At 39.3% G+C, this 21,495-nt stretch overlaps 2 protein-coding genes and 1 pseudogene across 4 annotated transcripts in view; 2 read left to right on the forward strand and 1 right to left on the reverse strand.

Moving 5' to 3' along the window:
* Window positions 1–158, reverse strand: part of MCM8 (minichromosome maintenance 8 homologous recombination repair factor) — a 29,864-nt gene extending 29,706 nt beyond the window's left edge. The window contains exon 1 of the mRNA XM_043544068.1: window positions 33–158. The gene's annotated coding sequence lies outside the window, so the exon portion shown is untranslated. The remainder of the gene's footprint in view (window positions 1–32) is intronic.
* Window positions 14–21,150, forward strand: TRMT6 (tRNA methyltransferase 6 non-catalytic subunit). Of its 3 annotated transcripts, XM_043544076.1 has the most exons (12): window positions 14–228; window positions 946–1,016; window positions 4,517–4,644; window positions 5,071–5,180; window positions 8,908–8,999; window positions 9,084–9,167; window positions 10,467–10,591; window positions 13,286–13,650; window positions 14,048–14,133; window positions 16,925–17,027; window positions 17,103–17,189; window positions 20,087–21,150. In XM_043544076.1, the coding sequence occupies exons 1-12, from the start codon at window positions 19–21 to the stop codon at window positions 20,258–20,260; spliced, it is 1,635 nt and encodes a 544-aa protein (XP_043400011.1). In that variant the 5' UTR covers window positions 14–18; the 3' UTR covers window positions 20,261–21,150. The 3 variants fall into 3 exon arrangements, with proteins under 3 accessions (XP_043400011.1, XP_007068852.2, XP_043400013.1); XM_007068790.4 differs by lacking the exon at window positions 946–1,016 and having other exon boundaries at window positions 89–228; XM_043544078.1 differs by lacking the exons at window positions 14–228; window positions 946–1,016; window positions 4,517–4,644; window positions 5,071–5,180 and having other exon boundaries at window positions 8,921–9,003.
* On the forward strand, window positions 5,982–7,123 carry LOC114021526 (annotated as a pseudogene).
* Window positions 21,151–21,495: the final 345 nt, after the last annotated feature.

Genomic DNA, 21,495 nt, shown 5'->3' on the forward strand with positions numbered 1-21,495 from the left:
GTTCGCAGCGCGTGCGCAATGCGGGTCCCTACCGGAAGTGGCGCGCGGGCCCCCCAGGCAGACGGCAAACGGAACCGGCAACGGCTGAGTGGTGGGGGGGGGGGGGGGTGTGCGCGCGCGCGGGGCCATGGAAGAGAGCGCGAAGCCAGGGCTGCGCATCCGCGAGGGGGACTGCGCCGTGCTCAAGCGGGACGAGGTCTTCAAGGCGGTGCTCGTGCTGAGGCGGAGGTGGGTCGGGTCCCGCTCCCGCACCCCGGCCGCCCTGTTACCTGCCGTCGCGGTCCCGGTGCTGCGCCCCCACCCCGATAGCGCCGCCGCCTGGGCGAGGCGCTCCCCGCAGCGCGGCTCCGTGTCCGGCGGTCCCGGTGACCCCAGAGCTGCGGGCCCTCGCGCTGCTCCTTGACCCGGGCTCGGACCTGGCTGCCGCTGGGCACAGCTCCCGGGCGTGACACTTCCTTCTGCTGGCTCCAGGGAGGAAGAGAAGCCGCCAGCAGAAGCACGTGTTACTTTCTGTTTAAAAATGCCCTTGATAACATGCATCTTTTCCCCCTTGCCCTGTGTCTGTTTCCTCTCTCCCATCTCTCGTCCTCCACACCCTGTGTCTCTTTCTCAACATTGCTCTCCTCCTCCTCCCTGTATCTTGTTCTGCTCTTCCCTCAAAACTTTGCTCGATCAGTAGTACTTTTCTAACTCCTCCTCTCAGTCCTGCCCAGTCTCTCTTCCTTGCCCCCCCGAGACATTTAATAGCCAGAGAGAGAGAGATCAGAAGGTGGTGGCGGGGAGGTAGTCATTGTTCAATGGCAGTGCACAGATGAGAAATCAACCTCTCTCCCTGTAGCTGCTGGGAAATAGTTGCCCCTCCTTTTACGGTCTGCATCCTCTATTAATGTCCAGTTGTCTATCTGATAACTTTGAAATACTTTGCACACTCATATTTGTTCATAGTGTTGCAAAGTAGAGAAGAAGCCCTCTCTCTGTCCCCTATCCTGCCATAGACGCTCCTGGCTGCAGCAAAGGTGTGTGTCTGGGGAGTTATGCGGGGCACTGCTACTCAACCTTTCTCTGCCCTAGCATCTTGGCTTTGGTGACAGGATACCAGTAGTGGGGGGAAAAAACTGGCAATACTTTGTGTTTGCTCTGCAGCTATGAATAGTTACAGAGCCTCTGGAGCAGACTGCAGATTTAGGAATATATCACTGCATGTATGTAGAAGGTTTTGTTGCTCACTATGGGAAAGTCAGTTTCTCAAGCTCTGGTCACTTTTCAACTTAGGCTTGCTCTTTCAGAATTGGTCCTGAAAACCATTGTTGTGCACAGAATGTGACTTTGACAGGAAAGAGAAAAAACACATCCAGGAGGCAGATTTTATGTGTAATACCATTTGCCTTCTCTGTTAATGGGGATAACTGGTTAAAACAGAAGACTGATAGGCGGGACTCCTGAAGTTTGTTTCCCCTCTCTGTCACGTCTGCAGATGTGCTACTTACCTTCTTCCCTGTATTGCTGTCTTGCTAAGAGAGTCTACATATCGCTCTTAAATTCTTAGACAAATTGTTGGAATAAGTTAGTGTTGAATTTTAAAAAATAATTACTAAAAACATCATACTTAGGTAGAGTGTTATTTCATTAAGAGCAAAATCCTCATACCAAGAAGCAGGGCTGGAAAAACCCACTTGCCAGGATTGAGTAGCAATCTTTTCTGGGCAAGTGCCATGATTTTTGTAAGTTTCTAGTTACTCTGGTTGTAAACTAGCTTTCCTAGTATGAACTGACTGCAAACGAATGTTGTGTTGAATCTGTTGAGACAGAAGTACCAGTTCATCCCTACTCTGATGCTGAGCCTAGTGCAGGGACCAAGAAAAAGGAGGCAGTGCACTGTCACAAATCTGGGGCTGTCAGAGTCTGCTTTGGCTCCTGGTACAGTAGAGTAGCCTCAGGGACAGCTCTAACTAATTCGCAAGTTAGCTGCAACTCTGGACTGTTGTGGTGACCAGGATGTAGGACTGCGCCCTACCCCAGGCTTGCCTTCTGTGCCAGAGAATCCTATCGGGGCAAGGAGGCTTCTGGTTATGTTGTTATAAGAAAAATGGCCAGGTATAAGGAGAATTTAGTTACTTTGTGTTCACTGTATGCCTGGTACATCTGTGCAAAGTGGATGAAGAGTAGCAGTTAATTGCTCGCAGAGAATCTGAAATAATCGCAATGAAAGGGATAAATTTGTCTTGCATTGGAGAGTATTGCATTTGCACAGCAAAGGGATATCAATTTTGATGGAGATACAGTGACATCTTCCTGATTGTGCAGAGAGACTGCTTCAGTGATGTCACTGCTTTTCAGGTAGTGGGAGAAAGCCAGCTATTTCTGCTGTGGTGTACAGATGCCACTGTTTTGGTGAAGATGCCTAGGAAGAGGGGCCTCCCACCTGTTCCCTGTGGAGGAAGGGTGGTACAGTGGAGAATGCCACCACCAAAAGCAGGGGTTCTTAACCTTTTTCTGAGGCGCCCTCTTCCCCCTCCCCCGTGGCCCACCTGTGCCCCAACAACTCTTTCTGCATATCCAGTAGATTAAAAGCCAGGGCTGGCATTAGAGAGGAGCAAGCAGGGCAATTGCCTGGGGCCCCCAAAGCTAAGTTGCTCGAGCTTCGGCTTCAGCCCTGAGCATTGGGGCTCGGGCTTCGGCCCCAATGAGTCTAACACTGGCCCTGCTCTCTGGTTTATTTTGGCAGACTTGAAACCTGCTTGCAGCCCCCACAGTGGGCCCCAGACCTCTGGTTGAGAACCACTGCCTGGAGTAGTGTCCAAATTACTTCCATATGTGTCTTCAGCTCTTGCCACTCCAGCAGATGACTGTGGACTTGTGTGTTTTTCAAAAGCTGCCAAGTAGCATTAACTCTAAAATAATAAATCTTTGTTACTATTACACAGCACTGTTATTAAAATCTTTTATTAAATCCCAAAAGTCATAGACATTTTTTACAATCAATTTCCAGCAGTCTCTTCCCCATTCCCAACCCAAATTATAAATGAAAACACAAGATATCAGAAAGAATCAATATTGCTACAGGAAATTAAATAACTTCAGCATTAAGCAGGTTATTTTATTTCATAAACTGATGAGTCAGCAAATTCAAAGTCTGACTTCAGGCTTATGAATTCTGTGTAGGTATTCTATCTACGAATGCATTACCATGAAGTACGAGGACACGTTTATATACATTTGCTTGGCTTTTATAAATCATAGCCTTTCTAGTATTTAACCTTGCAAAATTCTATTTACCTGTTGTCCAGGGGCAAGCGAATAATTTAGGTAAGCAACTAAAATACCATTAGTGTTTTCCTTTCCATTATTAAGATGAAAACACAAGTAAATTTTGTATTTGGACCATTATAGTTTTTATTATGTTTGCATGGTTGATTTAAATATTTGATTGCATTTGGAAGTACAGTAATCATTGCACACTTAAAAATGTATATGAATTATGAATTCCAAGCAAAGGAGTGTTAGAATGTCAAAGAATTTAATGGCAGAGTCCTGTGGCACCTTATAAACTAACAGACGTATTGGAGCATAAGCTTTTGTGGGTGAATACCCACTTCGTCGGATGCATGCCACTTTTACAGATCCAGACCAACACAGCTACCCCTCTGGTACTTGAAAGAATTTAATGTTTCTTTGCTTTGTTTTTTCTATCTGAAAACTTGGTCCTATTTGTGTTTCATTGACATGGTAAGAGACAGTCTGGATACCAACCTATGTATGGCACAGAAACTGATAGGTATATTGCTAAATGAGCGAGGCTCTGCTCAGCATAGAGGTCTATTTACACAGATCAGCTTGCAGGATTAGGGCCTCAAGGAGTAATTTTGTTGTTTGATTTTTTTTTTTAATCTCCGAGGTTAAACCAAAATGCAAGGTTCCCTTAATACTATCTTATCTGTAGGGAGATGATAATTTGCACTTATTTGAGTGTGTGTTGGGAAAACTAGTCTTTCCACCTGTTTCTTAGACCTTCTCTCCAAGTCTTTGCTAAAGTCCTTTCAAAGAGACACTGCAGGATTTATGGATTTCTAAGTGTCCACTCAGCTTTCCTTTCTGAGTGACAGGCCCCAAATTTACCCTATTTTTGCTGTATTCCTCCATTTTCATGCTGACATTTTTGACCCAATTCTTATTCTAAAACCTAATTCAAGACATACCATTAGTACATCCTGCTATGTTACCTTGGCAGTCAGCATGTTAATAATACTGTGAACTGAATTTTTTTTCTTTTTATCTCAATTTCTTTGGTCCTTTAAGTTTGCTGCACTCCTGGTCAGTTTCATGCTAGCATGGATGTATAGATAGTGATAATAAACACTTATTTACTACACTTATAGGACATTATATTTGACCTTGAATTTTATAGTACTGTGTTTAATTGTAATTAGGTTTTAACACTGTGTCTCAATCTCTTGGGCAAATTGATACTGAAATGAATGATTATTTTTTATTGATTTAGTTTTAAAAATTATTTCAGAAAAGTTATTTTCGAAAAGCAGTGGTTCTATCTGGATAATGCCATTGGACATATTTATGGAACGACATTTGAGGTATCTAGTGGTGGGAGCCTTCAGCCAAAGAAAAAGATGGAAGAGACTACCACAGGTATTTGACGGGATTGACTTGTGATTGGAAAAAACTGTTGGCAAGTAAATGGCTTCGTTACTGAGAACAAAGAGAGAGATTATTTTTCCATTAAGAATTTTATGAACTTTCAGTAGACATTTTTTCTGTCACAAGGTGCACTTTTTTGTCCTGCTGTGCTAATATTTCAATAGTACTATGAAAAGTAAAGAAAGGTTTTTAATATTGGTGTAAGAGTACTTGATCTTTAACATTGGTAAAGACATACTTTATCTCTATTTTATATATTATGGTTAGCTGATTGCTTAGGAAACTTAATGTAAAGCCACTAAGCATGTAGGTTGAATCCTTGGAGGTCTGCTTTCTGTGAAATTAAAATCATACATGTCTCCAGTAAAAAATATTTAAAGCTAGAGTATTTTACAAATTTATATCCTTTTTCTTTAGAAACAAAAGAAGCAGGTACAGATAATCGTAACATAGTTGATGATGGAAAGTCTCAGAAACTGACTCATGATGACATAAAGGCTTTGAAGGACAAGGGTATTAAAGGACAGGTAACATTAAGGTTTTGATGTCATTTCTGTGCTACCCTCATGGTTGTATTTGAGTTTATGAATTAGGGCCATTTTTTTAATTTTAGTAGAAAGTCAAACTTCAGTACTTTTTCTTTATGGCATTCTGTTTTACTTTCCCTTTCTACATAGCTTCTTAAAATGTATTTTTACAAAGACCATATTTTCTGGAAAGTCTTTCATTTAAGTTAACAATTGTACAGTTAAAAAGGAACATGATTTGTGAACTTTTATCACATTAAGAATTGTCATGACATCAAAAGAAACGGGGAGGGGACCCAGAACATCAGAGAGAATGTACATAATGTGCACAATATTTTCATTCAGTTTTGAACTTCACTTAAATAGGGTCAGATACATATTGCAATATTTTCATAGTACAGATGTATATTAAATGTCATACAATGATATATAACGGAGGTCCAAGAAAGAGTTAGGGATGTGAAAGTATGCAGATGTTAATGTGAATATAGTACCACATACTTTTAGGTCAATGTTTGGCATGCGGCCTGCCAGGGTAAGCCCCCTGGCGGGCCGGGCCAGTTTGTTTACCTGCCACGTCTGCAGGTTCGGCCGATCGCGGCTCCCACTGGCCACGGTTCGCCGCTGCAGGCCAATGGGGGCTGCGGGAAGCGGCACAGGCTAAGGGATGTGCTGGTCGCCGCTTCCCGCAGCCCCCATTGGCCTGGAGCAGCAAACTGCGGCCAGTGGAAGCCACGATCGGCCAAACCTGCGGATGTGGCAGGTAAACAAACCAGTCCGGCCCACTGGGGGCTTACCCTGGCAGGCTGCATGCCAAATATTGCCGATCCCTGTTTTAGGTCGTACCTAGAAAGCAGACTTCATTGATAAATTTATTTCTATATGCATCTGCATAGCTAAGTGTTAAAATTAAACATTCTCAGGATGTTAATTTTGCTTTCTTGAAGAAGGAATTACCCAATTTCATACTATGGTAGCAACTGATAAAGGGATTTTAAAGTGTTTAATTAATGATCTCTCCTATGTTTTGGGTATGTCTACACTGCAATTAAACACCCATGGCTGGCCCATGTCAGCTGACTTGGAATTGTGGACCTGTTTAATTGCGGTGTAGACATTCGGGCTCGGGCTGAAACCTGGGGGCTGGGACCCTCCTCGGTGCTCCAGCCCAAACCCGAACATCTAATCTGCAATTAAACAGCCCTGCAAGCCTGAGTCACCTGAAAAGGCCCAGTCATGGGTGTTTAATTGCAGTGTAGACATACCCTTCATTATATAAAACTTTCAAATTTCCATTGTTTCCTTTCAGGTAGAGTTTGGGGGATCTCTTATGTTTATATTGATTAAACTTGCTATATTCTCCTTGCAAGGTCCAGTTTTATCTCCCTGTTTGCGACTGTTCAAAGCAGCTCTCATGTTGCTTGTGTGCATGGGTCGCGTGCACGCTCCGGGGAAGGGCCTGTCCCAGTCAGCCTTGCCCTCTAGACGCAGTGTGCCCACATAATTAAAACTTACTTCTGATGATGTAAAGGAGCAGATCTACAAACTGGCTAAGAAAGGTCTGACTCCCTCACAGATGGGTGTAATCCTAAGGGACTCTCATGGTGTTACCCACGTTTGTTTTGTCACTGGCAACAAAATTTTAAGGATCCTTAAGTCCAAGGGCCTTGTCCCAGACCTTCCAGAGGATCTGTACCACTTGATCAAGAAAGCTGTTGCTGTTCATAAACATCTTGAGAGAAACAGAAAGGAAAAAGATGCCAAATTTCATCTGATTCTGATTGAGAGCAGAATTCACAGGCTGGCTCGTTACTACAAGACCAAGAGAGTACTCCCACCCAACTGGAAGTACGAGTCATCCACTGCCTCTGCTCTGGTCGCATAAGAGTTCACTCTTCTTTTTACTGAAAGAATAAAGTCACATTAAAGACCTGTGTTGTCTTAAAAAAAAAAAAAAGATAAGGACTGAAGACTTGTTTGTTCTGTTGTTGTGCAACTGTTGATATCCATCAGTTCCAAAGGAATGCACTAGTCAGTTTCAGAGCTTTGATAACTTCTGTTAGTTCTTATCTGTGATAGAAGACATCTCATGTGGATAATTGCTTTCCTGTGTATCATCAGCATCTCTGCCATATCTCTGCTATATTATTAATACAGTTTATTAAAATATTCTTTTTTGGGGTAACTGATTTCTGAAGTATAGCTATAGACTTCACTTCGGTTATGGTGTTAGCTTCCATAGATAGTGTTCCTTCATGAAACTGCAGTTGAAGTGGTAGAAAGTACATTGATATTTGTTAGCTGCATTTTCTTGTGTCAAAGTTTTCATAGACTCTCCTAAATTAAAGATGGAAAAGGCTTGTTTCTTGAGGGGACCAGATTTTTGAACAGTGATCATCACCTTCAGTTGGGACCAGATTTTTCAGAAGAACTCAGCTCCCTGTTAATTGATATCTCATTTTGCTGTCTGTTTGGCATTGTTCTCAATGGAAGCTCTTGAGTACTTCTGGAAAAACTGGCCACTTAATTTAGATGCCTAATACAGAGCAGAGATCTTCTGAAAGTGCAACCGCTTTATTATAGGTGGGGCTGGTGGTACAGTGGCACAGATTGTCATGTACACTGAAGAAGAAAACTGCTTCATGTTTCACAGAATTATAGAGTTAGTGATTGGAAAAAGTCATCTAGCCCAATTTCTTTGTCAGAACAGGCTTGTTACTGGCAGTTTTAATTTTCTTCCTTAGTGTTATGTCTAGATGTTTAAATGTCTATCGGTAGCAGGCTTCCACCATTTCCTTTGGTAGACTTCCTTTAATATAGATTTGAACGGCATGTGTATGTGCTATTTGAAATTAGAACACAGTTCTGTTGTCACTTTAGAAAATGTTTAAAAATAAATTGCTCAAACTCCCTAAATTAATCCTTTTCCTGCCACCTCCATCATCCAAAATACATTAAAGGGACACTATTAATTAGAAATCTAGTTAATTTTTTAAAAATGAGTTAAAAGTAGTTTCAAATACTATGCATGTCCATGAGATTCCCTGCCAATTGTAGTGATTTTTTTGTTACATTTTCCTATTTTTAAAATATTTTTCTCTCCTCTGTAACTTTGCATGAGACTCATACAGAGGAAACTGACTCTAGAGGGAAAACTATGAAATTGACTATATACAAAGTGTTATCAATTGCCTAAAGTAAACAAACTGAAAATATGGTGTCTCTTTTTCTATTTCAATTACTGTGATCTTAGGTGGTGGTGTTAACAATAGTAGATTGCCATATATTTACTTTGTGGTAGCACCTGTCAGGATCAGTGCTTCATTTTGCTAGGCATTATACACACACCCTGAAAAAACAGTGCCTGCCCTAAAGAACAACATTCTCACAATATAATTTTTAAGCTGGCATTATTTCTTGAAAGAATGTCTCTCCATTTGTGCTGTTTTGGGGGGGGGTTTTTTTTTAATTCCCATTTGCAATTACATGGTACTGTTGAAAGAGACAGATGTCTTATTTGCCCCAATAATGAGCAGGAATTTACCGTGCAAACTTTCGTTGATGTTAGTGGCAACTGCATGCATAAATCTGTAGTGAGTGAGAAATGTTTCTTATGTTAACGCCTCCCTTAAAATATTGTGTGTTAAAATATTAAACATATTGTGTGTGAAATAAGTGGGAAATAACCGGATACAATAAAAATAATCTTTAATCTTTCTTTTTCAAGGAAATAGTTCAACAATTAATAGAGAACAGTACGACGTTTCGAGGCAAAACAGAATTTGCCCAAGATAAGTACATAAAGAAGAAGAAGAAAAAGTAAGTTAAGTTCACAAGACAGGGAAGTTTAGTAGTTCTTTAATTTGTTGAGCTTTAAGAATATTACTGTGCTTTTACTTACAGATATGAGGCAGTTATTACAATTGTAAAGCCATCTACCCGCATTCTTTCAACAATGTACTATGCAAGGGAACCTGGGAAAATCAAGTAAGTATATTTTAAAAGAAGTAAATGTGAAGATGCATTTTTAAAGTATGATTGGAAACATGATTTTTTAAAGTTACGAATTAAAAATGATGATATATACATTTAGTTTTTTCCTGTCAATACAAAATTTCTAAATAATGAAAAATAATTGAGGAACTAATATCCCCTTGGACTGGGTAAGAAAAGTAAAACATCTATATGAGACCAATTGTTCCTCTTTACCTCATCACATAAATCCCCCTTCAGCTGCTGCTGAACACATTTTGGTGAGCTGCCAGTTCCCACTTTCTGGTCAGACAGGATCCTGCCTCTGTATTATGGGTCAGCAGCCAAGAAATGGGGCCACCTAGCAGAAATAAAGAAGGAAAAAGTAAAAAAAAAAAAAAAAAAGTCAGAGTTTAAAAAACATAATTATTACTTTCTAGAACCCTCCGAAATTTTAAAAATGCAGTTGGGGTTGAAAACAAACCAAGCCACATTTGACTTAATTTAAATATATAATGGAATAATTACCTACTGGTATTCAGTATAGGTTTTTTTTCCTCCCAATCTGGACTTATTCATTGTTTTTTAATCATATAAAGTAACCATAAGATATTGAGACTATTGATTAGACTGCTGCTTACTATGTTAGTCATGATTGTTTAACTTTTATCTTTTCTCTTTTTAATCTTATCCATTCTCTCCTTCATTTATTTTATTCATCTGTTAACTCTTGTCATGTTGTAAGCTCTTTCGGGCTCCAACTAACTTTCTTATTACATGTATACAGCACTTAGCACAATGGGGCTTGATTAATGATTGGGGCCTGCTACTGCTCCAGAGGGGGAGAGAGGGGGAATTGAAAATATTATAAAAATAATTACAAAGTATGCATTATTGGGAATAAAATTGCTTTTAAAGACACTTCATGTCCTTACAAAACTGACTCTACGATAATTCACAGAATTATACAGTAATTTGAAAGAACTTGCACTCTGGCTGGTGCACATTTAGATCAGTGCGTCAGTATATTCACTGTTTCATCTCCTACCCTTTAATACTTCCACTGAACACTTTTGTATACTAAATGCCTCACTGCTTCTAATTGCATGTTCGCTTTGTTCTCAGTGTATCTTGATTAACAGACTTAGTTGTATTCTTCTGCACTCTGACCCTCACTGTCATTGATATAGTTCCTGAACAATTCCTTTTTAACATGCCTCTTGGTGGTAACAGCTTTATGGGCTGATGCACAATGCTTTTAAGTCTAGACAAAGCTGTTTGGCACTGAAAGTAAAAGAACAATTTATTTTCTAGCCATTTGCGATATGATACTCTAGCTCAAATGTTGACTTTGGGAAATATCCGAGCTGGCAACAAAATGATTGTGATGGAAACTTGTGCGGGCTTGGTTCTGGGTGCCATAATGGAGCGAATGGGAGGTAAGTAGTACAGCAGCTCTAGCGAAGAACAAAACTGATGCTTGTTTGAAACTGAGGCAATAAGTATTTATTTACTCTACTTTAAAACACTTTATCTTAGTTTAAAACAACACTTAATGTTTTGCTTGTACTTTCTGTGGTATTTAAAGGGACACAGTCTAATTGAAAATCACATTTCAATTGGAAAAGTTTGTACTTAAGGTTACTGCAACTGAAAGAACATAGAAAAATATGTTCTCTTTTCATTTTGTTTGCTTTGTACGTGTCACAGCACTTTGTGTATAGTCCGTCTCAATGTTGTGTTGATGATCCATTTCAGTTCCTGTCTCATACATCACTCTCAAAGATGGCTTTGGGAGCCCATGTGCAAACTCTCCCTCTTGCAGGACCTGGGGAAAGTTACCAATAACAGCAACAGTAAAACTGCAATTTGAGAGACAGCAATGGGCTCCCAAATGTGTGGGAGATGTTCTTGGGCTTGCCCACCCTGCCAGATTGAAAAAGACCTTTTATAAATATCAGCAGGGAAGCAAAGGGGGGGAAACCTCATATATTTTACACAATAACTAAATAGCATGTGCAGAATTTATTTTCTAAGGGAGTGCTATCAAACTGGATTTTTATTTAAAAAATTCAACTTGACACTTATTAATAAAGTGAAGTGTTAGTAAATGGGACATGTAAGTAAACAATATGTAATGGGCTGGGTGTTTATCAACTGATATGCCCACACCTGGTGTGTGTTGAGGCACAAGGTGCAGCATCATGGCTAAGCACTCAGGGTTCCTGTGTATTAGCTGACAAACACACACCACGTTATGTTAGGTTTATTTTAACGTTTTGACAGCCCGCTTTTCAGTTCCCATAGGGCTGCAAATTTGTCATGGCATTTTTTAAATCAAAAATCACAGAGCAGTCCCAGTAAATGTAGTAGAAGTCATGGTTTGCTAAATTTACTGTGACTGCTCCCTGATTTTTGATTTAAAAAGTTCTCTTCGTGCTTCGGCACGGGCACCGACCACATGCAGCAGCACCATCCTCTGCCCCCAGCTCACCAACCCTGATCCCAGCCTGGTGGGGCAGGAGGCCTGGAGAGAGAGCCTGCCCCATGCTTACCTGGCAGTGGCAGCTCCTGTGGCTCATGTCCCCCAGTGCCCTGCTCTGGGCGTTGAGACCTGGTGCTCAGGGTTGCAGTGCAGCTCAGCTTTAGTCCCCCACATCATGACAGAGGGTCCAGCATGCCAAATAGCCACAGTGCTGCAACCCCACATGCCAAGTTGCAACATCTGAAGCAGGGAGGTGGGCCCAGCCACACTGGACAGGCACCGCTACTGCCCCAAAGTCATGAGTCATGGCCACAGAAAAAGGCCACAGACAAATGGGAATCATGCTATACATGACTTTTCTCCCACCATGACAAACCTGCAGCCTTAGCCAGTGACTTTGGGGCAGTAGAGTTACTCTCTGAAGCAGAAGGAATGAGGTAGTAATTCCAAATTAATTATAACCATTTGATAAATGTTTCTCTGTGGTGGAGTAACCTTGATGTTGAAGAGGCTATATATCTCACTGCATTTTTGAATATCCTTTAAACTAGTTGGGTTACATCTTTCAGCCAAACCATTTGATAGATATAAACAAAAACAAAAAAAGGAGCCAAAGGAAATTTTCAGGCTTCTTTTAATAGTTTCACATTTTTTTTATAATGCCTGTGTCGTTAAAATAAGTTACTGCTGCTCACTGATCACATACCATGGGGGAATACAGCTAACCTTAAACTACTCCCGAGGCCATTCTGCGCCAAAAAGTAAAAAATTCTGCGCACAATATTTTAAAATTCTGCAAATTTTCTCAAATAAAATGTGGAGGTGAGGCTCAGTGGGAGGTGAGGTCTGGGTGTAAGGGGGTCTGGATGCGCAGGGGTTGGGTGGATGGGGGAGCAGCTCTCTGTATAGGGATCCCGCCCTGTGCAGCTGAGGAGCAATGGGTGCAGGAAGCGGGAGGAGGGGAGGAGTTTGCAGAGCTTCCTGCAGCTGGGGGAGAAATCTGGGATGGGTCTGACCTGGCCCCGGATGCCATGCAGGGGAAGAGGGAATCCTGTCCTTCCCAGCCCAGCCAGGACTAGCAGCTGTGCCCAGCGCAAGGGTAGGAGCCACCAGCTAGGTCTTCCCCAGTTCTGCCTCCTGCCCAACATTGATTTACCTTTCTGCCAGCTGCCCTGGGCACCTGAAACATACAGCTGGGGAGGGTCACATGACCGCTCTTGTGGCATCATTTTTCTTCCCCATCAAAGTCATTTTTCTGTGGGAAGTAAAGAATTCTGCAGAGGACATAAATTCTGCACGTGCAGTGGCTCAGAATTCCCCCAGGAGTATTAAATGCTTGCTTAACAAGTATATATGGTCTTAAGAGGTACATTGTGCCTTCTGAATTGTAACCTATTATCCATTCAGCGGGGCACTCCCCATCTTTCCTGGCAGTCAAAAACTGCTTACACATTAAATTTTGCAAAGGTTACATTAATATTAGACCGCTTATTTCTCTATTTCTAAATTGATATTTGAACCCAGACCTGCAGTGATGATACCGTCAATAGCATTATGATAGACCTGTTTAGACGGTGAGCTCCTTGAGGGCACTAGATTCTGTCACTGATTACTTATAAATTTGCTTTTATTTATTTTGTATTTAAAGGTTATGGATCCGTTATTCAAATGTATCCAGGAGGGGGACCTGTTAGAGCAGCCACAAGTTGTTTTGGATTTCCAGAATCTTTTTTCAACACTCTTTATGAATTCCCTCTCAGCAAAGTGAACAGTCTTGTCTCTGGAACATTTTCTTCTGAGACTTTGCCTTCAGAACCTGAATATAATGTTCCAGTAGAAGAAGAAAGCAATGGGTCGCTCGATGAGAAGCAGACTTTGATACAGGAAACAGAAGAGGAATCCAGTACTGAAGCAGTTATGGAGAGCAATGAAACAGAAGAGCAAGAAACAATGGACCTTGCTGCTGAAGATACAGAATATAAAGAGAGCAAAGAAAAAGGAAATAAAGAAAATGTAAGTGTGTGTCTTTTACTAGCTTTCCGTGGAGTCATTGTGACTATAGACAAGCAAACTGTATTGTAACTTGGAAAAGATTAATGAAAATGTTAGTGAAACTTTTAATAGTCCTCAAAGTGCAGTTTTAAACTATACAGTAACTGGGAGGAGGAAAAAGCAGGAGAAAAGTATTTTACAATAATATAACTTGGTTTAAAACCTGCTGTCCCCTGAATCAGGAATCAGGACCACCAAAATAGACTCGACTTGTATCCATCAAAATGGAGCTTCGGCGTGTTGTATTTTGTAAATACAAGACCACAGAGCTGCATAAAGTAAAACAGTTCATACAAACACAAAAGCTATCTGATGTATCCTTGCAATTTAGTGTTTATTTCTGTTCTTATATGCAAAGATTCGGGAAAAACAAAGAAAACAACAAGAAAGGAGGAGAAAACTAGTGGAAACTGCTGCTTTGTTGGAAGAGAAAAATGCTGATGGGTGAGTTTGTTGCAGACCATACTTTTATTCTTAATATAAATATTTTGAAGGACATAGCTTTTTGCTCTGGAATAAAAGTGAAAACTATGCTCTTTGAAAACACGCATCAGTTTATATGGAATAGCACAATTACTCAGTGTGTGGTGTCTTATTCATCTTATCCCTCTGACTTCACTTTCTTCAAAAAGGACAACTGCGTCTTAATACTGAAGTATTTGCTAGGAAAAATAGTTTCCCAGGAATGTGTTATGATTATAGGTGGGGAAGATAATGGGCCACAAGCAGTGTATTAAGATAGGGTCTACACTATAAAAAAGTGTCAGATTCTCGATTCTAGAGGTAATAATTCTCACTAAATATAAGTATCCTTTCCAGGAAGGGATCAGATATATTTCAGATTTGAAGTTGGTGATTTCAGTTAAAATCGTGGGTTTCAATTGGATAAATAAAACCCTAGATCATCAGTTTGCTTAGTTGTAGCCACACCATTTAGACAACATCATTTCTCTTCTACATGTGAAACACTTTTTTTTTTCTTTTCATTTAATCCGCATTTGTCGGAATTGGTTGCACCAAACTGGTAATTATATAAAGACTTAATATAAAAAGATGATAGCAAATGTGATTTTAGAAACCCAAAGCCAATACAGTATACGTGCTTCCTACAAAGTGCCATTTTTTCATGCTCACCTTCACAAGTGTGAATCTTTAAGTGACTCAGGTTGGCTTAGTTTAATTGTAACTTCACAACACTGATATTCAGTTTTTTCATGCTAAAAGTGCTTGAAGATTGAAAAGTAAGACCTAATTCCAAAAATTATTTATTCTGGAGCTTATTTGGTTTCTTTATGCTACTTATACTTACAGAGATCATACTGAGGATATCTGTCTGAAATATTTGCAGGTATTTAAAATATGATGGAGTAGAAGAGAGATTTAGACAAAGGGAATTTAGTATGTTGCTCTCATTTTTTAAATTTGTGGAGGGTTTTTTTTTTTGTTTTGGTTTTGGGGGGTTTTTTTGGGTTTTTTTTTTTTGTTTTGTTTTGTTTTTTTTTAGGAGGAGGGCTATTTTGCCTAGTATAGATGTTAGTAGAAATAATAGTTTTTCAAAGTTGGTTTGTGTGGTGCATAGTGACTGGTTTGGTTTTATAAAGAAACACTTTTTCACGTTTTGCTGTATAATAAATATTCTAATGTGTTTTTCACTAGGTGCCATGAGTTGGCTGCCATTACAAAGCACTTGATATTTGTTATGAAGAATCAGATATAGATAGTAATATGTTTCCACTTTTGTTTCTATTCTAAAACAATCACAATGACAGAAGGGCAGTAAAAAGAATTTCTTACATATTTGCCGACAGTGTGATCTACAGTGTCTGCATATGATGCTTTATTAAACAGGCTGAATAGGGTTTTTTTTACTACTGTCAAGCTTGTGCACTTATGAATAAATGTATTTGACTATATATGAGGGTCTGGGGAGGATTAGAATACCAATTTTTGCTATTGAATTTTTTCTGCAGTGAAGTGTACTTATTGTAAACCCTCTTCCATTGCTTAGCATCTTCAGGTATAATGAGTCACATTTATGGTTATCATCTCTTGTTTCCTTTTGTACTCTTTCCAGACCATATTGGTTTTTTTAGGATTTTTACTTAAAAGGTCATTCAAAATCGTCAATGAAATACAGCTAACATTTCAATCATTTGGGTATTTTTTTTCTTCCTCCTCTGACACTTATGACAATGGCTGGTAATAAGGTGTTATAATTTAGGGACCAGCTTCTTAAGGACTGTTTGGGGGTCACTAGGGAGTGTTTTGGTGGGAGGAGTCTGAACATTTCCATCTGCTGAGAGGCAAACCTATTTCTGGAATCTTGCATAGAGAGAATTCCAAATGTCATTCTTCCTTTAGCCTGCCCTGCCTCCACATCCCTCTACTTTCCCTCAGGCTGAGAACAGTGAAGTGGATGGTGGCATGCCTTGGGGAAGTAGGTGGGCCATTTCCAGCACATTTCCAGGAGTTAACAAGAAAGAAATGTGCTGGAAATGGCCCACCTTGATTATCAACGTTCATTTCCAGCACATTTCTTTCTTGTTAACTCCTGGAAATGTGCTGGAAATGGCCCACCTTGATTATCACTTCAAAAGGTTTTCTCTCCCCCCCCACCCCGCTCTCCTGCTGGTAATAGCTCATCTTAAGTGATCACTCTCCTTACAATGTATATGATAAACACCCATTTTTTCATGGTCTGTGTGTATATAAATCTCCTCACTGTATTTTCCACTTTATGCATCCGATGAAGTGAGCTGTAGCTCACGAAAGCTTATGCTCAAATTGGTTAGTCTCTAAGGTGCCACAAATACTCCTTTTCTTTTTGCAGATTTATTCAGATTCTTAATTTTCTTAAGAAAATGTATGTTAGAAAATGGTGAATGACCTTTCTTATTTACTCGATGATGATTTTGTATATGGATTTATGTCAGATTACATTTGGATCGAAACTTGAATTGAATAAAAAATGTACAAAAACCTAGCATTTTAAAATTATTAGCTAAATGAAACTAACCAGCTGGTCAACAAAGAAGATATTAAAACCAATGCCCTTAATGTCTATAAAATATTAATAAACTGGAAATATACTTTTGATTCTTTGTTTCTAGAGAACTGCATTATAGTAATTAAAAGTGTATTTTATGTGGTTAATGCACTCAGATGACTGATGGTTTTTAACAAGTCTCTTGCCCCTTTGGAAGCAGAAAACTAATCTGTACAATTTCTGTTACAGCTTAATTGTAGCCAGCAGATTCCATCCAACTCCTTTGTTACTTTCTTTACTGGAATTTGTTGCTCCATCCAGACCTTTTGTTGTTTATTGCCAGTATAAAGAGGTAAATCAAAAAAATATAGTTATTGTTGTGTTTTAAGTTTGAGACAAGTTTAGTTAACTCATTTTTTTTTTCCAGCCATTATTAGAATGTTACACAAAGCTGAGAGAAAAAGGTGGTGTTATTAACCTCAAGCTCTCTGAAACCTGGCTACGAAATTATCAGGTAAGAGCTGCAGGGAGTGCCTATATGTCAGGGAAATGCAATCTTGTAGAAAATACTGTCAAATACTCAACTTCTCATGAATTAGTATTTTTAATTCAAACTGTTATCTCCTTGTGCCTAATTCCTGCAGTGTTCGGAGGATAACATAAATAGCAAGGGACATGAAGCGCAGTAAGAAGAGCTTCTCCAAGTACATTAGGAGTAAGAGAAGGACAAAGGAAAATGTAGGTCCACTACATAGTAGAGAAGGAGAGCTAAAAACAGATGACCGAAAGAAGGATGATGTGTTTAATCCCTATTTTGCTTCCGCCTTCACACTAAAAAGGTTATTTGTGACCACAGGCTTAACACGATTAATATTAACAACAAGAGGAAAGGAATGTGAGCCAGAATAGGATAAACCAGCATAAAGAATATTTAGGTATGTTAGATATACTCAAGTTGGCAGGACCTGATGAAATTCACCTTAGGATGCTTAACGAGCTAGCTGAAGCAGTCTCAGAACCATTAGTGATTGCTTTAAGAACTCATGAAGGACGGGTGAGATCCCAGAGGACTGGAGAAGGGCAAACATAGTGTATCTTTAAAAAGGAGAACAAAAAGGACCTGGGGAATTATAGACCAGTTTGCCTAACTTCGATAACTGAAAAGCTAGTAGAACAAATTATTGCACAATCAGTTTGTGAGCACTTACAGGATAATAGGAAATAGCCAGCATGGATTTGTCAAGAACAAATCATGACTAACTCCAACCTAATTTCCTTCTTCGACAGGGTTACTAACTTAGTGCCTGGGGGGAAAGCTGTAGATTTTAGTAGGCTTTTGACACAGTCATACACGACATTCCCATAAGCCAACTAGGGAAATGTGGTCTAGATGAAATTACTATAATGTGGGTACACAACTGGTTTCAAAACTGTACTCAAGGAGTTATCAATGGGGTTCACTGTCAAACTGGGAAGACCTGTCTAGTTGGGGCCCCACAGGGATCTGTCCTGGATTCCGTACTATCAATATTTACATTAATGACTTGGATAAAGGAGTGGAGAGGATAGTTATAAAATTTCTGGTTGACACCAAGCTAGGAGGGGTTGCAATCACCTTGAGGGATAGGATTAGAATTCAAAGCAATCTTGATAAATTGGAGAATTGGTCTGAAATCAACAAGATGAAATTTAGTAACAACAAGTGCAAAGTACTACACTTAGGAAGGGAAAAATCAAGCGCACAACTAAAAAGTGGGGAATAACTGGCTAGGCAGTAGTACTGCAGCAAAGAATCTCTGGATTAAAGTGGGTCACACTGAATATCAGCCAACAGTGTGATGCACTTGCAAAAAAGGCAAATGTCTTTCTGATGTATTAATAGGAGTGTTGTATTTAAGACACAGGAAGTAATTGTCCCAATTTATTCAGCACTGGTGAGGCCTCATCTGGATATTGTGCCAATTCTGGACACCACATTTTAAGAAAGATATGGACAAATTAGAGAGTCCAGAGAAGAGCAATAAAATAATAAAAGGTTTAGAAACCTGATCTATGAGGAAAGGTTGTTTTAAAAAAAAAAAAAATCTGTTTAGTCTTAAGAAAAGAAGACTGAGGGGGGACCATATAAATCTTCAAATATGTTAAGGGCTATTGTAAAGAGGACAGTGATCAATTGTCCTACCATCAGTGGCGATGGGGAACAAGAAATAATTGGCTTAATCTTCACGAAGGAAGATTTAGGTTAGATATTAAGAAAAATGTTGTAACTAGAAGGATATTTAAATACGAGAATAGGGTACCAAAGAGGTTGTGGAACCCTGATCACTGGAGGTTTTTAAGAACAAGTTAGACAAATACCTGTCAGGGATGACCTAGGTATGCTTGGTCCTGCCTCAGCATGGAGGAATGGACTAGAATACCTCTTGAAATCCCTTTCAGCCCTACATATCTATGATAACATCTAAAGTCAGCATTTTGGGTACTGTCATATATGGCACATCTCCCAAAATAAAAGTAGCAACAAGTCTCATGTCTGTACCTGAACGGTGAAAACTGGTGCTAAGCAAGAAAAACATCCATCTGGCTTCTTTTATTTTCCTTTTTTCCTCTTGAGAAAAAGGGGGATGAGTACAAATCTCTGAGGTTCCTCTTGGTCTTAAATCAGCAGACACATCTTTTTGATTTATAAGCAGATTGTCCATATGTTAGGAGAATCCTGCATTTTACTGACTCTCCATCTGTAGGTTAGCTGCAGTCAATGAGGAATTTCTGTATGTTGGTTTGGGGAAATCTAGGGATGATTTTAAACGATCAAAGTAGAAATATGATAAATATCTGATAATGAGGATTTTTTTCATACTGAAATTTTTTTAATTTGGTAAAGATAGCATCTCTGTTAAAGCTTCATACCACTCCGGTAATTCACTGATGATGGAGATGATAGAATTTGAAACTAGCAATAGACAGGCACTGTTGTTTACTATTTAAGTAATATGGAGTGTTTGACCAATGGGGCTTTTGGACTTTGTGTTCCCAATCACTGGACCTTTCCAAAAAAAGGAACCTGTGATACTTTCCATAATTTTTTTGCTTCACATACCTAGGTGTATGAATTTATAACTTCTATGGTAATTGCATGACAAAACTGTTTTTTCCCCATTGGTCACCATGGCAAATGTACAGCTCTATGTATTTCTATTGCCAGAGTCTGGAAAAGGAGTTTCAGTCCTCCAAAGGATTAAATATCCTTGTATAATAGAAATGCACTTCTCAGACCTCCTTTGGGTTTATGGCTAAACGATTCTAGTCTCTCAAAGTTTTGTCTAAATTCTCTTTATTTTTTAATTTTTTTAAAAACATGCTCACACAGAAAATGACTCCTCACAGCAAATGTTTTTCTTCTTTGTGAAGGTCTTGCCAGATCGCAGCCATCCAAAACTGATGATGAGTGGAGGTGGGGGATACATTCTGTCAGGTATCACTGTCACCGTGGAGAAGGTCCAATCCGATGCCAGCAGTTTAGAAGCACAGAAAAATGAAGAGCCAGCATCTAAAAAGCGCAAACTTCAAGAGCTTAATTGTTAACATCTGAAGAATTGATGTACTTTTAGTTCTCAGGAGTCTTACAGTTAGTAATGTAACTAATGTCCTTTCCGTGCTCTTGACAGCAAAGCGAAATATACCTGTTACGCACCTACCAACAAAAGCAGAGTTGTACTGTAGAGAAGATTTTGTCCATTTCCTCTGGTAACAACATGACAGGAAGGAGGAGAGTAATTTTAGGGGCAACATTGTGTCAGAACATCTTTGTTGACATAATGAAGCAACAGACACGTTAACAATTCAGTAACTTCAGAAACATTTTCTGATGATCACATTGAGAGAAACTATTGGGTGATATTCATGGATTAATCAAACCATCTTATTTGGTTGTTGCAGAAATGAATGAGACTCTGAAGTCCTTTACAGAGGTACGGTTTGAATTAACATACCTAATTTAGCTTCTTGTTTTACAGCCACAGCAGATTAAAATATTTTGTACAGTAATCTGCTTCCTTTCTCAAATGCAGAACCCTGCCATTTTAAGTGATTATTTTTTAACCAAGCAGAAAGAATGCAGCAAAATCATGCACTTTTATTTGTAACGGGAAAATTAAAAGAAAGAGAAGGATATTGAAACCAAATCGTCACATCTAGGCCTCTTGTTCCTGAAAGGAAGAAATGCAGAACATCAGGTGTATGTTTGTAAATTAAAATACCAAATGTTTCTATTAGTATTGCATATTTTCTTTTTTTGAAAGCTGGATTTGTATTGGTTTTTTATTTTTTTTTAATGTGACAAATTTGAAAATTTCCATATTTATTTTACTGTTTTGTCTGTTTTGTATTATGTGTCTAGAATTTTTGTTAATTTGCAAAACACTTCACATTTGCCATTTCAATTAAACTCTCAAGAATTTTCTTCTAAAAAGAAATACATTTTGTTTTATTTTCTTCTTTTTTGGGGAAAAAGCTTTTGGGTGGGGGCAAGGGAGGTTATGATACAAAAACCGCCCAAATCCTGTATCAGGAACCAGTAGCATGGACCACTAGACCCATGTGTCTCCAAGCAGGCTTCTGCTTGATTCCAAGGCTCCAGATCCTAATGGAGAATCAGAGCTCAGGGATGGAAGCTATATTTCAGGTATTTTAAAAAAATATTTAGATTACATTAAAATGTAAAGTGTTGCACGCAGTTTGACAAGGTAAACACTTTATGGCATATTACTAGCTAATAATCTAATCGAAATATAAATGTATGCATTTTAAAGAAGTTATAT

The sequence above is a fragment of the Chelonia mydas genome, chromosome 3, assembly GCF_015237465.2.
Source record: "Chelonia mydas isolate rCheMyd1 chromosome 3, rCheMyd1.pri.v2, whole genome shotgun sequence".
Lineage (NCBI taxonomy): Eukaryota > Metazoa > Chordata > Testudines > Cheloniidae > Chelonia > Chelonia mydas.